The following is a 15,762-nucleotide window of genomic DNA, read 5'->3' on the forward strand; positions in this document are numbered from 1 at the left end:
AAAGAGGAATGAACTGAGGGTGAAAGTTGCGGATATATGAGTATTATTTAATGAATGTAAAGTATTATTTTCCTCATTTTTAAGTTAAACCTGCTTAGTGTGTTACAGAAGGCAATGGGTGAACTGTAATTTAAAGCGAGGTTTGTGGGTCTCCCAAATTTGATCCCCTTGTCCCCAAGCTACACTAGTAAAGTGCTACCTGGTAAACAGGGAAACGAGGTGAGCTTTATCAGCCAGATCAGTAGGTCATATTATCCAATGTTGGCTCTTTGGTTAAAATAAAATAAAAGACTTAAATGATGCCTGAACATAGATATTTCATTTTGTGTTTATTGAAAAGTGAAGTTAGCTGAGTGTGGGTAGTGCACACCTGTAATCTCAGCACTCTGGGAGGCTAGGGTGGGAGGGTCATAAGCTCAGTCTCAGCTTGGGTGACTTAGTAACAAAAGACAAAAAATTTAAAGGACTGGGAAAATACTTCAGTGTGAAGGCCCTTGCTTCAGCCCTACTACCACCGACAGGTGGGCAGGCTGGCAAATAAATAAATGTGGAAGTCAGGAAGACCTAAATTTGAACTGACAGCTCAGGAATTGGATGTATAACAATGGAGATGTAAAAATTACCTTAAGCTTTTCTTTGTAAATGAGAATAATATAATCTTTTTTGAGACATCTGTAGATGTTAGTAGGCTGTGGAAAGCAGCTAGCAGGGATCTGTGTGCTCAGAGTAGCCTGATCAGTCAGCCCTTGTCAGCAGCTTACCCTCATGGCCCAGACGAGAGGGGATGCGGAGCGACAAGGACAAGTAGCTCCGTGTCCATCTCTTCCCAAGTACATAACTATTTTTCTGCCAGCTGATGTCTTAGCTACCAATCTAGTACCAAGTTTCCCTGTTTCACTAGAGCCCTGGAATGAATGTGCAGGAATTAGTAATGACTTCTGGTACTGTGTAGGCTCTTATGGTTTGCATCTGTCACAGGTTCTAATCATGTATTGAATAGTAAGATTTAGTCCTCTGAAAACGTGGATGTAGAATAATTGCAATCGCTCTAAAGTTATATCTTCATGATCTTTCTCTATGTAGTTTTTTACTGTATATGTTCAAAAATGATGATTGAAAATCTTTTTTTTTTAATTTATTTATTTGTGTGTGTGTGTGTGTGTGGCCAGCTCAGCCCACCAGGGGGCAGGGCTGGCTGGCATGTGGTGCTGGAGGATTGAACCGCGGTCCCTGTGCTTTGCTAAGCTTGTTCTAAGTAGGTGCTTTAGACCACTGAGCCATCTCACCAGCCCCGATAATTGAAATTCTACTTTAGGGGAAGATAATGTATTTTTTTAGTAGTGTTTCATCTGTCTTGTAATGCTCAACAGAAAAATGAGTTCACATTCTTACCTAGAAATGTTAGGGACCATGTCAAGAACTAGGGTGTTTCATGCAGATGTTTTAGGCTTTAATTTACTTTTAAGAACTAGAATTGAGCAACAGGAGATGGCTTGAATTCTCTTCCATTGAGTCTATGAATTTTTTCAAGTACATTTAAAAATTTTTATGTAAGATACTTTAGTTTCTGATAACAGTGATTGTTTTAGCTTATATTCTTTAAACTTGAAGAAATAAGTGGTTAAATGAAACCTGAACAATAATAGACACATAAAAAATGACTTGAACTGTAGTCATAGATACAAAGTATCTTTGAAATGTCAGAAATGTGATGATTCATGTTCAGTTATAGTAAAGAAACCTTTGTTTCTATGTCCTGTTTCTTAGACATTAAAGATACAGTGTAGTTTTATCTTGATTCACTAGCTGGTTATTATAGTAACCAGATGTCAAGAGATAAAGTTATGCCAGTGTCTTTTACATACAGAAATAGTTGTCTTGGGCCAGCAAGATAGCTCAACAGACTAAGGACCTGCTTAGGCAAGCCAAGGAACTGGGATTGATCCCTGCTCCTGGATATCACACTGGCCCACCCTCAGGCATGCTGAACCAGCCACTGAGTCTAGGCGTGGTGGTGCATGCCTATAATCCCAGTGCTAGGAAGACTGAAAGCAGGAGGATCACTGTGAGTCAAGCTATGTAGTGAGACCCTGTACCAAATATGTACAATTTAAAAAAAAGAAATAGTTGTCTGAAAGATGGAGTGTGACTGTGATGTTTCCTTTTTTCAGATGTATAATGACCACTTGGTAGCTAGTGAGAAGCAGCGTGGACTTCAGTGGGAGGAGCTCATGAAAGAACAGCCCCGCCACCAGGCTGAAGTGGATGAAGAGCACCAGAGAGCCCTGCAGCGACTGCGAGAGCACTATGCTGAGATGGAGAAGGACCTCTCCAAGTTCTCAACCTTTTAAGAATTGCACCACAACAGTGACAAATGAGGAAACACTGACTTCCACCCACATACTTCTACCAACCATTTAGCCTCTGCTTCGAGTTTAGCAATATATTCAGTGGCACTCTGGTCTGAGAAGAGTGACTTCTGCTGAAGCCTAATGGAATGTTCCATGGAAGGAGAGCGCCACACCTTCCCTTTAAGTGCCTGTGGTGATTGTGTGAATGGGAAGCTTGGGCAGAAAGATGGGATCAGTTTATTCTTTCTTAATCAGAATTGGTTTTCTTCTCCAGCCTTTAGCTCAGAGATGTAAGCACAGACTTCTTAAACAAGATAACGTAATCCATGCGCATACAAGGTTAACATTACAATTGGGGCTTAAAGAGCAGCTGCTGTCATAGCTTCCCTGGCTGTGAGGGGGATTAGAGTGCATACAGTATTATTCCATGAGTAGTGTTGGACAAACAGCTGGCCTTAGAGAAAGATCCCACTTGAGAGAGGTAAGAGTCAAAACATTGTCTCCACTGTGACAAAGATGGACACGGTAGGCTTGAACCACTTGTGGTGATTCCAGATTTGTTGGGGTTGCAGGTTTCATAGGGCTGCTTAATGCCGTGCACTGCCCTGGGTGATAAGACACATGTATTAAGGGTTGTGGCCTTCTAGTCCTTAATATTTTTATCTTTTAAAATGTGCTTAGGACAAAAAGTTCACCAAAAATACATTTTGATGTTTAGCCCTTTCAAGAACCGTAGTCTTGCCCAACTGTTTACCTCATTTTGTGTCTGTTTGCTGTGGGTAAGTGTATAACATGAATAATCTCTGTACCTGTTTCAAGTGTTTCATGAGTGACCAGCAGAATCCACCAAGGAGTCCCTCCAGAACCACCTAAGGATTCTGGCTCCGAATGAACCAGAAGTGTTTGTCCACGTGACAGATGATCCATGTTCAGTGTAAACCCTGTGTGGTGCTAATGTCTGTGCTCATAAATAAGCAGGTGTATTATGAAGAAACACGTACCAGTTCTGTCATCACTGTGATCTTGAAATCTGCATTTAGCAATCTAATGGAAGAGAAGAGCTAAGTTGATTTTTTTTTTAAAAATTTGCAATAAACTGAGCAGAAGTAAAAGGCAATAATCAAGAGATGTATGGCAAATTAATTTGCAGGATGAATAAATCTTTTTTAATATTTTTATTGCTTTTCTGTAAAGAAAGGCAAAGGAAAGAAAATACCCTATTTTGTGTTATCTCAGTGTTAGGATTGCAGAAAATTGACAATGGTTGATTGTGTGAATTTATGGCGTACTGTCAAAGCTTCATTCTTGGCTGCATGTTGAAAATGTGATTAAAGTTAATAGAGCAGATGAAATAAGTATTTGAGATTTCTTTCAATAATACTGAACTTCTGCCAACTTTCTCTGTCTGCTACTGTAGCTTTGACAGGTTCATCCATCATTCTCTGGTACCTGGACTGAAAAGAGCACTTGCTGACACTCCGGCATGTTGGAATTTTCTTAATTCTCTTTCAGTGGATGGAAAAGAAAAATACTTCCAAAAATATCCCATGCATGAAAAGGGAGGGGAGCCCTAAATGAAAATTCCCTTTGTATCATAGGCCCTTTTCAGAATGTCATTAATTACCAACACACCATAAGTGTCTAGGGGCTTCCGAGACCACAGTGAGTTGAGGGTGGTTTTAAGCCTTAAATGTTAAGATGCTCAATTCTTTCTTTGTAACTTTGTTAGATTGTTACCATTCATACAGCTTCTAAAAGAGTCAGTTTCTTTGCCTTCCTTTTGCCATTTTTATTGCTAAACATGTTCACTTTTGCTTCCCAGTTTCCAGATCACTTTTGTTTCGTGTATGCTATAAAAAATCAATTTAAATAATTACATAACTTACATTTCTGCTACATTGAACACTATACTCTGGGTCCTGCATAGCTCTCAGGATTATAATGGTCAAATGATCCAATTTTTTAAATTTAAAAGCACTGTAAAAATGTTTGTTTTTAAGTATTTTCTGTTCCTCGTTGTGCTTTTCTTTTTTGGCCTTATATATAGGAGGGTTTTTTTCTTTCATTTTCTAACATGGATTTTTAAATTATGTTTTCGATTTCTCCTTAAATTATATTTAGAGAATAGGTACCTGTAATACTGGTCTTTTCAAATTTGTTGCCTTGTAATGTAGAATATGGCCAATTTTTATAAATGTTCCTTGAGTGCTTTAAAAGTGTATTTTTTAGTTGTTCACTGTTAGACCTAGCTTATTATTTGTATTGAGCAAGTTCTATTTTTTCTCCTCTTACTTGATCTTTCAGATTCTGAAATATGTTAGAATTTCCTTTTCTAGTGGGTTCACTAACTTATTTCTGTAATTCTATCCCATTTTAAAAATACATTTTGAAGCTTTGTTACTAGCTGTGTACATGTTTAGAGTTGTCTTATCTTCAAGTTTTAGAACTCTTACAGTCATATTCTGTATTTGTAGTGAAACTTTTATTTCATTTATGTTGCTCTAAATTTAGGAGGTTTTAAAATATAGGTCACACCTGCTAGTTAGTATTTGTATAATACATGATTTTCATCCTTTGGTTGGACCTTTCTGTTATGTTTTAGATATATCTGTTAAAAACCATAACTAGATTTTTTCTGATTATTCTAAATAGATTTTTAATCTGTTTACTCCTACATTTATTGAAATTACTCATGTATTAGAATGTATATGTCCCATTTTATTTTGTGATTTTTATACCAACTTCCTTTTTTTTCATAGTCTTGTTTTCTTTTAGATTGACTTTTACTGTGTTTTTTAAAATTCTTTTTAATTTCATTCTTCTCCTAGGTTAAAAGCTAACACTAAATTTTTATCTTTTAGTGCTCACTAGGTAATGATTTGCATAGTTAACAAAATACCGTTAATATCTTTACTGAACAAAACCTTATTTTGTGCCCTCTGCTCACAAATAAACTGTCTGGGATCGTAGTTCTTCCTTGGTTTAACTCCAGCGTCGGTAAGTTCCGCAGTCAGTGTTTGGGCAGACCTTCAACGGTTACCCCTTCATTGTCCTTGGAAGCTGGCTGGCCGCAGTTCAGCGTGGACAGCTCTGTGCTCTCAGTATTTCCTGTCAGTCCACTGTCTTCTGCTGTGACTTCAGAAGTGACAGCTGTTGATACGGTCAGTGCTCCTTTGTAATTAATCAGTTCATTCCCTCCCAAGTCACATTTAAGATTTATATTTGATAAATATAATGAGTATATTTGGTAAACCTATTTCTACAATGAAATGTTATGTTTCGTTATGTTAATGCTATGATCGTTGCAATTTCCATTTATTATCCTGAATTAATACTTAGTGCCTTTCAAGAATTCTGGAAAACACTTAGCTCTGACTGAAGGTCGCATATCTCCATTCTCTCTGTTCTCTCCCTTGAGAAATCAGATTAACCTGCTGTTTTACCATCTCATTCTCTTCTCTCGATCCTTCAATCTTTGTTTTGTATTTCCATGTCTTAGTCTCTGTGTGTTGAATTATGGATCATTTCTTTAAATTTGTCTGACTCGATAATTCTGTCCCCTCACACACCTCTGTAACTCATTTGTCATGTTATAGATTAGTTACTGTGTTTTTTTGGTTTTCAGAAGTGTTTGGTTCTTAAACTTTGTCATTTAAGACATTTCTGTTTTTCCCCTTTTTTATTTTCTTTAAACATGAAATCCTCATCTTTTGATCCAAATGTGATGATTTCAGCATATTTCTTTTTGTTTGCATCTGAATTAATATTTTGTTGTTTTGGCTGAAGCAAGTTTGTGATGTCTTATTTTCTAATGTGGTCATTGATTCTTGATTGTGAGTTCATGTTCTTCTGAACTTTTACTTTCATGGTTTTTTTTTTTTTTTTTTTTTTTGGTTAAAGTATATTCCCTTAAATTAATTTTCTTTTTTCATCTGTTTGTTGAGACAGTGCAAATGCTGAATGGCTTCAAAGTCCGCATTCTCCTTGGGTTCCCTGCCTGTCTTGCTCCTGCTCCCCATTGCTGTGTCTTCCTGGGACAAGGCTTCCCCATGGGCCCCCCACACACAGAGCTTGCAGTTGTGCTGGAGTTAAAGAAGGGTGGGAATAGATGTCTTCCCAGCTCATCCGAGAAAGCAGTTCTCTTTGGGGTTTCCCAGCCCTGCTACTCACCCAGATATGAGCTGAATTCTGGTATCTTGAATATTCATAGACTGAAACAGTGACGATTGGAAGGGGCCTTGAAGCAGGTAATTGGGGTTAAAGGTGACCATAACATGGGACCTACTCTGAGGGACTAGTGTCCTGATAAAAACAGGAAGAGATAAAAGAGCCTGCCCTGCTCTCTGCAGGCATAGAGGAAAAATCAGAGTAAGAAAGCACTCATCTAAAATGAAATAAAAGTAGCAGGGTGAGAACAAGTCAGAGACATAGGCTTTAAATGAAAACGAACCTTCTCTGAGCACCTCTCACACAAAAGGGTATATTTTTAAATAAAGTAACACTTCCTTAAAACTCTGCTGCCTAACTGTTTGCATCATAGAAAAATAGCGATTTCATAAAAAGAAATATAGTCACTTTGTTAAAATAGACTTTGTGATAGACTTATCACAAGATTAAAAAAGTTTTTGTCTCAGTTACCTTTCTCTCGCCTCTGGGACAAAATACCTGACACCCAAAGTTAAGGAAGGAAAAGCTTTATTTAACTCACGCTAGTGGAGGTTTCGGTCCAGGCTCAGGTGGCTCCAAGGAAGCGTGGCACATGGCAGAAGGCAGCAGTTCATGGCAGTGGAAAACAGCAAAACAGCAAGAGCACAAGGGCAGAGTAGCGGCAACCATGGCAACCGCAGCAGAGAGCAAGTCTGTCTCCCTTACGTTGCGTTGCGTCCAGGCTTGTGCCCCAGGCCGGTGATCACTCAGACACGTTATCTCAGCGCTGGATCTTGAATGAAGCACGAAGTCTAGAAGTCTGCCCCAAGACTGCATGAGGCTTTGCAGGGACAACTAAATGCGAACCATAACACTTTTTGAAAAGATTTTAACAAGTGTAGCTCTGAAGTTATATTTGAAAATAACCCTCTCAAGAACCAGTCAGTATCCTTTGATAGTTTTGCTGCTGTCTCAACTAGAATTCCCCCAGAGATCCCCATAGTTTCATCTTTGTGTGTCTGTCAGGATCTGCTCTGTGGCCAGCCTTTCCTCCATAGACCCCCGCCCAGTCCCTTAAATCTGCATTTTGTACTTTTAATCTAGAATGACTCTGAATTAGACTTGTGTATGTTTAAAAGTGTGTGGCACAGGTAGAGGTCTGTGCTGTTAAAGAAGCATTATGAGACCCATATATCCTCCTGTGTTTCATACCGAATTAACCTGCATGGCTCATACATTTTTAGGCATTTGCCCCTCCTTTCTAAGTAAGGTATTCTTGCTAGCTCATATTCACTAAACAATTCTTTGTCTCTTTCTTTCCTTTGTTCCTCTCTTGCTTTCCAACTGCCCTTTTAATTTTTTTTTTTTTTTATGAGATACCACTTTATTTCTGAACATTTCAAATATCTAAAACGTGAACTGTGGGCACCTCTGTCCTCTGCCTGTTCTTAGCTGACCAGATTTTATTCCCCAAGGACCTCATATATTTGGACTGTGACAAGCACAACAGAATCCAGGTAATACTGACGTTCTCGCCGCACTCTTGGCCTGCTGTGTTGGTTCCCTCCTGCTCCACAGAGGGCTTTGAGAGTCTGGCTCCCATGAACATCCGAGTAGTGGTCAGAGCAGCATGAAGATGGACTGAGCCTCTCCCTGGGAGGAGCCTGATAGGGAAGAGGTGGCTTCTTGTCTCGTGTGAGACGCACTCAGGCATCTGACAGAACGAAGTGAGGGCTGAGCTCCCTTACTTGGGTCTCTACTGGCTTGTACTCTTAGGAGCAAATGAAAGAATGTGTATATACTGTTTTCTATTAAATTTTGTTGATATCATCTAAAGACCTAAACAGAATATTAAATTTTAGCTTATTCCTCAGGAGAAGGAAGAGCATCCTTAAAAACATTTTCCCTTATGTGTATCTCAAACAGCCCAAAATGCAGTGCTCTTCTGCTTTGTATCAGTCTGAATTGCTGTATCATATCCTTCTGGATCTGTTCTGACTTTTGTTAAAATTACTAATATTTAACTTAAACCTGAAGTTTTTTTCTGGATTCAAGCCTGTGCGTTAATTTTTAGGGAGAAAAGATGACTTAAAAGTTAGTAACTTGAAAATTTCATCTGTGAACTTTAATATTGAGGTAAACAATAGTCTTTAATAAGAAATAGGTTTCTTGTAGGTTTTGCCTTACACTTTTTTTTTTGCAGAACCAGGGACTGAACTCAGGCCCTTGCGCTTGCCAGGGAAGCACTTATTCCACTGAGCCATCTCCCTGGCCCCTACCTGTAGGTTTTGAATTCAAAACTTTTTTGTCATTATTTCTGTTTCCGATAAGTTAGAACTATAGCTGGAAAAAGTTTTCGTATTTTGCACTTCTCATTTTCTCTTGCACATGATTTCTTGTTGGTGTTCAATAATTTGGAGCTTATAAAATTAAAGGTTCTAATTTTGGTCATTTAAGCTTAAAGGAAAAAGAAAAGGCACTCATCTGCAGGCCTGGAGGACCCTCACTAGGAAGCAAATTTTTGGCACTTTGATCATGAACCCCTTGGCACTAGTCTTGTGAGAAGATAAATCCCCACTGCCTCAGCCTCCCACCTGGTGTCTAGTTACGGCTTCCAGAGTGGACAGACACAACCCCAGATTTCAGTGCCTGCCCCTCCTGCAGCTTTTTTTTTTTTTTTTAGAAATAGCAATGAGACAGTTTCAAATCCAATTAGTAGGACAGTTTCAATAATTAATACATTGCTTATTGTTGTCTTCGTAGTGGATATTCGTAGTACAAGATGCAGACAGGATATCCTGTCCAAACGCTATTAGTACAAATGTTTCTTCTCATTGAATTAAGGGAAAATAGCTGTGTGTCTATCCTATTTTGTATATACAGATACAAAATCCTGCAGCTTTTTAAAACCACGGCCTTTCTAGGCTAAGAGAAAGCCTGTAGGGCAGTCATTGGTTCCAGAACTAAATAACCCTGTAGAATTTTAGTGTCTCCAGAGCCACCCTCAGTTGTTTATGTTAATCTGCTACAAACTCAGCTGTAAATACAGAAGTCCGGGCCCAGTGGGACAGGTGTGCGCGCCCCCCCTCCACCGGGATTTGGAGCTGCCCAGCAGTACCCAGAGACATTGGGAATGTGTTACACATTAATGCAGTCAAAAGTTTCAGGCTACCATTATAGAAAATGTTTTCTAGTACTTTTTTCCTAATCCTTTAGAAAGGTTTTATAATTACTTCATTAATATTCGACTATAAAATTGTTAATACTTTTTTGATTTGTGTAACTCAAGGTCATATATATAAGTGGAGGATGATAGTTACATTACTTTGGGCTTCTTGTGCATTCTGCTCATTTTTGGTTTTGTTTTTCTGGTTGGGTGTGTGTGTGTGTGTGCAGGATCTCATTATGCAGCTCAGACTCAGTGATTCTCCTGTTTTTAGCCTCTCCAGCACTGGATTACAGGCGTGTACCACCAGCGGACCTGCAAGTGGGACCAGTGCGGCGTGGAGTACTGGGGATAGAATCCCAGCCCCTGCGCATGCTTGCACAGTCATTTTTAAATTATGACTGCTATAAGCAGTGCTTTCTTGCAACTTCTAGCAGCAGCAGCAGCAAAGGAATGTTTCTTCTGATGTTTGCATTTTGGTTCCATAGGCAAGAGAAAGCCAATTTAGATTTTCAAGTGTGAAAGAATATGCAGGTAAGTTAAAAAGTATACAAACATTTAAATTTTTTAAAGCCACTTAAGGTTGTGATTTTTTTCTGAAAAAAATAGTCAAAATTGACTTCTGGTGAGTAAGGACCATAACTGTGTAGTACAGCTGACAATACTTTTAGGTACCATGTATGTAATTTTCTCTTGTCCCTGTAACCCAGTGTGTACTCACTTTGTTCATGTTAAAGACCAAAATGATAGAGAAATATAAAAGGACTGTAGTGTTTGCCCAGCAGCAACCCATTAGATAAGACTGGCTTTTTAAAAATTCCATAAGTATCTCATGAAAATTTGTAGTACAAATTTATAGTACAAATCTAGTACAGGTTTTCTGTACGACATACCAGGGAGATAGCTCAGCCGTCTTTAAGTGCCTGCCTGGTAAGCACAAGGACTTAGGTTCGATCCCCGGTACCACGTGCAGTGCCGGCCTCAGAACCCCAGGCACCATGCTGGCCACTGAAACTGAGTGTGGTGATGCACACCTATAATCCCAGCACAGGGGAGGCTGAGACAGGAGGATCACTATGAGTCCGAGCTGCATAGCAAGACCCTATACCAAAATAAGAAAAAGATTAAAATAAATGACATGCCTTCCTTAAGCCTTCATGAACTACAAACTTAATAAGCCAGTGGGTAAAATCCTGCCTTTCTGAAATACTCTGAATTACTAAAGGTACATACTGTTGTTTCCCCATTAATGGCACAACGAGCTGGAACGTCAGAGAGATGAGTATAGTTACCTGATTCAGTCGTTCTGCTGTGTGTATTGCAACCTCACACTGAACCCCCCTCAGTGCGTACACTGAAGGTTGAGAAATTTTAAAACTTCATAAAGCATGAACATGGCCAAGTTGTAAAGGCCAGCAGGTGCCGTCCTGGAACACTAGTGTATGGCCTGAGGTCACTTAGAATGGACAGCTGTTGGTCAAGGGGCGCAGCATTTGCTGACCTATGTAGTAGATTTATTAAATGGGTTTGTTTTTAACTTAATTATGTACTAAGGAACTCATTAAGATGGAAACAATATTTAATTTTACTATGCAAGGTTTTTAAGAGACTAATAGAAAAAAAAAGAAACTAGAATTTCACTAAACAAAATAATAGGAATTCAACAATGATTATTATATTACATATTGTCTTCAACTTAGTCCTTCTGATTACCAGATATATAAGCACGCAAAATTGGTAAAATAAAATTTAAAAAGAAAATGAAATTTAAACATTAATTGTTCCTTTCAATAAACCAGTAGAAATCAGCAGTACTAGGCAGTTTTGACACTGGAGAATCTAGCCGCCTTTTAAAATCTGAATTTTATGGCTAAGTCCCAGCAGGTGTCGCTGTGATAACAGGTTTCTCTTCTAAGCAGTTCTGTGCAGCAGGTGCCATGCATGTGTAGCCAAAGATACGAAAGAGATAAGCTCCAGTCACAGAGCTCAGCACAAGTACCAGATTATAAGAGCCCAGACACTTTCTCCCAGGACGGCTAGGAAATTTCTTTGAGAAATTCTGTTTCTGTCTTCGTGTCTCAGACATACAGATTCTTTCATTATGAAATTGATGTGGGAATTTTATTAATTTTTTAAATAATTTTTTTAAAAAAACTAGGTAGGTTACTGGGCTTTGTGTTGTAGAATAGGACAGAATTCATAAGTTCATAAGCAGTGTAACCAAGGCCAAAATCAAGCAGTATTCTCAATAATTTTATATGGAATCTACAACTTCCTTGGTCCTCTCATGTAAACTAAGGTAGTGTTATAATTTCTAAATTATCCTTTAGATATATTGCGATAATTGGTGGAATACAATAATAGAAGTTAAAAGATTGTTAGATATTTCCATCTATTATGGAAGCCAAATTAGAATTTAATAAACATTAATTCTCTGGCGCACAGTGCCATGCCAGGATTACATCCTAAATGGATCTAGGCAGTAAGAGCACTTGATTGCGAAGGAACTTATAATCAAGTTGTACATGTGTACAAATAGAAAAACAAAACCAGAGACTCCCTTTGTATTGTATTGAAGGACAATATAGTGAGCAAGCAGTACATGGTTAAAGTAAGTGAATTTTAGGTAGGAACTATCTTTGCGAGCTGTGATGAGGGGATCATTTATACTAAAGATCAAACCAAAGTCAACAGGACTTGGATAATGAAGAGGCAGAGTGTTTCCAGTTCAGTCCAGCAAGCACTTAGGGACCAGCCACCTGCAAGCCAGGTCCTTTGCACGCCCAGCTGTATCCCAGGGCTCCAGCTGAAGCTTGGTATATGAGCCCTGGGTGATAGCCTTGACCCTGTGCCTAAGTTTATAGGGAGACTTCACATCACTTAGATGGCTGCTGCCTCATCTCCAGCTTTAATAATGGGTGGTAGGACGGTCAGTAAACATCTCAGTGCAGCTCTGTGCAGGTTGCTGTGGAGCAGATGTGTGACTGGTGTGAGGAGGAAGCCGCCTGTGTGTGGAGTTTTCAGAGCAGGGCTGAAAACAGCAATTCCTGGTCTAGGCAGAGGGGGAGAGAGGTGAAGAGCTTTGATCAGAAGGTAGGATTATGCAGATGTTCACATCTGTATTCAAGTGGGCCTAGGTACCTTCATACTCCTTACAGACTCCTCGTGACTGACACGATCTTGGATTTAGGTGATCTGCCCTATTTCCCTTTTGTGTGTATTTGTAGTTGTTGGTCCATATGACTGAACTTTTGTTTTTGAAAACACATCACTGTGTAGGAAAATACAGTTAGGAGATCTTCTGTGTGTCTTTGAGAGAAATATTTTGCTTTTATGTAATTTTAAGAGAGCCTTAAGAGGTTTTATTAAGCAGGTATCCCTATTTAAGGATTTCCCATTTCCTTTCACAGCAGACTAAATTGTTTAAGATAAAGATATTTTATTGTACTTTCTTTGTATCCCACGCTTAAGATATGTGCTGACGTGTATGTTACAAAGGGAAGTTCCCAACATTACAAGGCTGAGTTTGGTTAAGGAAGATTTTAATTATCCCTGATACTTAACATTTCTTTTTTACAATGATTGAATATGAAATAAATCATAAATGAGCAGTATTTCATTATTTTTATTCTGTACTGTCAGATTTCTAAAGAACCTTTTATGACCCAGTATATAGTATGTGCTATTTTTCTCTGATAAGCTTATAAGGTAAGCTATGCACTGCAAAAGTAGAAACTTGAAATATTATTGCTTTGGGAAAAAACGTAATTGCCCAAATTAACTATTTTCCTTTTCAAAACTTCTCTTAGAAGCGCCGGCCAAATAGCTCAGTGAATTAAAGCGGCTGCAAGCAGGTGTAGGGGCTGGGGGTTCAATCCCTGAGCCTGCCATGCTGGCCTCACTCCCAGAGCACGCTGAGATGACAATTGAGACTGGGCGTAGTGGCACGCGCCTATAATCCCAGCTCTTGGGAGGCTGTAAAGAGGGGGATCACTATGAGTCCAATCTAGTAGTGAGACCCTGAACACCCTGTAGACCCTTCCCAAAAACAAAACTTCTCTTTGATCATGCAATTGGAACTTGGAATGGACCTCTCAATAGACAGTGATGTTCAAGGTGAGGGGCTCTGCCCTGGCCCTCAGAGACAGTCGTGCTCTCCTGACCCCTCCTGGCAGGGGATGCTGGAAGCTGCTGCCTTTAGTGTCCCCATCCCCACCCCACGTCCTACTGCATTACAGCCACTGGCTGCTCCAGAGGTGCCATTGCGGGGGGGAGCTGGGAGGCAGATCCTCTGGGTTGCTGCTCACTTAGGGGGCCTGCTGTGAAGAGCCCTTCCTCTCAGGCCGTAGCCTCAGCCCCCAGCAGCACTGCCCTGGCTGTCACTGCAGCCGCATGGGTTTTCACTTTGTGTCTTAATCAGAAGCTGGAGAGATTTTGAGGTTTTTCGTACAATTTCTTCAGAATAAGAAGTAAATGAGAAGAAACAGACCTTCCCCTCTGCGCACACACACACGCAGATTTTTAAGTATACTTATAGGGCAGTGATAGTTCTTTGAACCTATTGATAGATAAAAGTCTCTCCATCTGCAGATTTAATGAGCTTTAATGGTCCTAGTTGTCTAAGTATGAAACTGATCAAGCTGACCATGAGGGCCCTGCCATTTACACCAGGGGCTAAATTGGAGAGAGTAGCCCCACCCCACCCATCCAGAGAAAATTCATTTTCCCTTCTTCCCTTCCCTTGTTTGCCTGAGATAGCTCTGTTGTCATAGGCCTAGGTTTTCATGGAGTTACCCAAGGGATGTGGTGGTCCAAAGCCCAAGGGCATCTACACTTGGAAGAGAATAATGTCAACACTGGCCTCTACATCTCATTCATGTGCCTGTGTGCATTGTATTTACTGGCCTAAGATGTCACAAAAATATTTTGTTAAGGGCCATAGAGTAAGGCCATATTTAAGTCCTGAAATGGACGGGGGGGGGGGGAGAATATCTCTAATTCTAATCACCTAAGAAAGTGATTGAACTCTTAGAGGGCCAGTAGGCGTGGGAACCTCCCCTTGCCTCAGCAGCTCTCACTTCCTCTCACCTCCTGTCTTCCTCTCGCTCTCCTGAAGAGTTGCAGATAACCTGTTCCTCCTGAAGTTGATGGGAAGGCAGGAAATTATCCCTGTAGGAGGGCTGAGCCAAGCATGGGCGATGCATGCTTTGTAAGCCAGTTTCTCTAGTTAAGTGGGATTTTTGCATCTGTGTCCATTCTGCAGCTCCCAGGCCTCAGTGAGGCCTGTTAAGTCCTAAGCAGCGGTGTCAAGGGAATTAGGACAGGAGCTCTCCCTCTGTATCAGAAATGCCTGGTGGGCACGACAGGCGGGTGCCAACCTGTGAGGGTAGTTCTCCACGTGTGGGTGTCATCTTGGCCCACCAAGGAGCGGCTGTATTGGGCATTAGTAGAGAGGTGATTGGGATCCTTCAGTTAGGGTTAGAGAAAGCTGAACTGGCTACAGCAACTGAAAAGTAAGCAGTAGTACTCAGAAGAGCTGTTGCCAGCTGACTGGCTGAGCCATCAAGACCGCCATTTGTGTGCTACCTCATGTCCAAAAGAACAAACACAAAGTACGTATAAGGGAAAGGGGCATTCAGTGCATCTTAAACATTAGTTATGATTAGCTTATCTATTTTGACTTATTTTGTTTTCACTTATTCAGAAGATGAAGAGATAGAAACTTGGAGATGATGCCAAGTCACTAACATATCACATACATGCTCCAGCTGCCGCCTCATACCCGGATGCTCTCCCTCAGCTCCACACTGGTGCTTCCATTACTGCTCCCTTCATCTACCCGTGTGAATGGTGGAGTGCCTGGCAAGAGCTGTTTATTTGTGGATACCACACTCCATATTTGCCCTCGGCCTCTTTTTCAGACCAACTCTTAATTCTTCCCTCAGTCCATTCCTGTTAAAGTCACCAGCAGTCTTGGAGTAAACCCAAGGCCTGCTCAGTTGTGGCTTTTCATATTTTTCTACCTCAGCAGTTGACACAATTGATTTCTCCCTTATTCAAGGAACGCTTTCTTCCTGGACTTTGTGATTGCCACATATT

At 40.2% G+C, this 15,762-nt stretch overlaps 1 protein-coding gene across 2 annotated transcripts in view; it reads left to right on the forward strand.

Annotated features, from left to right (window-relative positions):
• The window catches only part of Bloc1s5 (biogenesis of lysosomal organelles complex 1 subunit 5), a 38,251-nt gene extending 34,939 nt beyond the window's left edge, over positions 1-3,312 (forward strand). For both annotated transcript variants that reach the window (XM_004628375.2, XM_023712133.1), the window contains one exon: positions 2,172-3,312. In XM_004628375.2, coding sequence (XP_004628432.1) covers positions 2,172-2,351 — 180 coding nt within the window. In that variant the 3' untranslated portion in view covers positions 2,352-3,312. The remainder of the gene's footprint in view (positions 1-2,171) is intronic.
• Positions 3,313-15,762: the final 12,450 nt, after the last annotated feature.

The sequence above is a fragment of the Octodon degus genome, unplaced genomic scaffold, assembly GCF_000260255.1.
Source record: "Octodon degus isolate 3935 unplaced genomic scaffold, OctDeg1.0 scaffold00023, whole genome shotgun sequence".
NCBI classification, from domain to species: Eukaryota; Metazoa; Chordata; class Mammalia; order Rodentia; family Octodontidae; genus Octodon; species Octodon degus.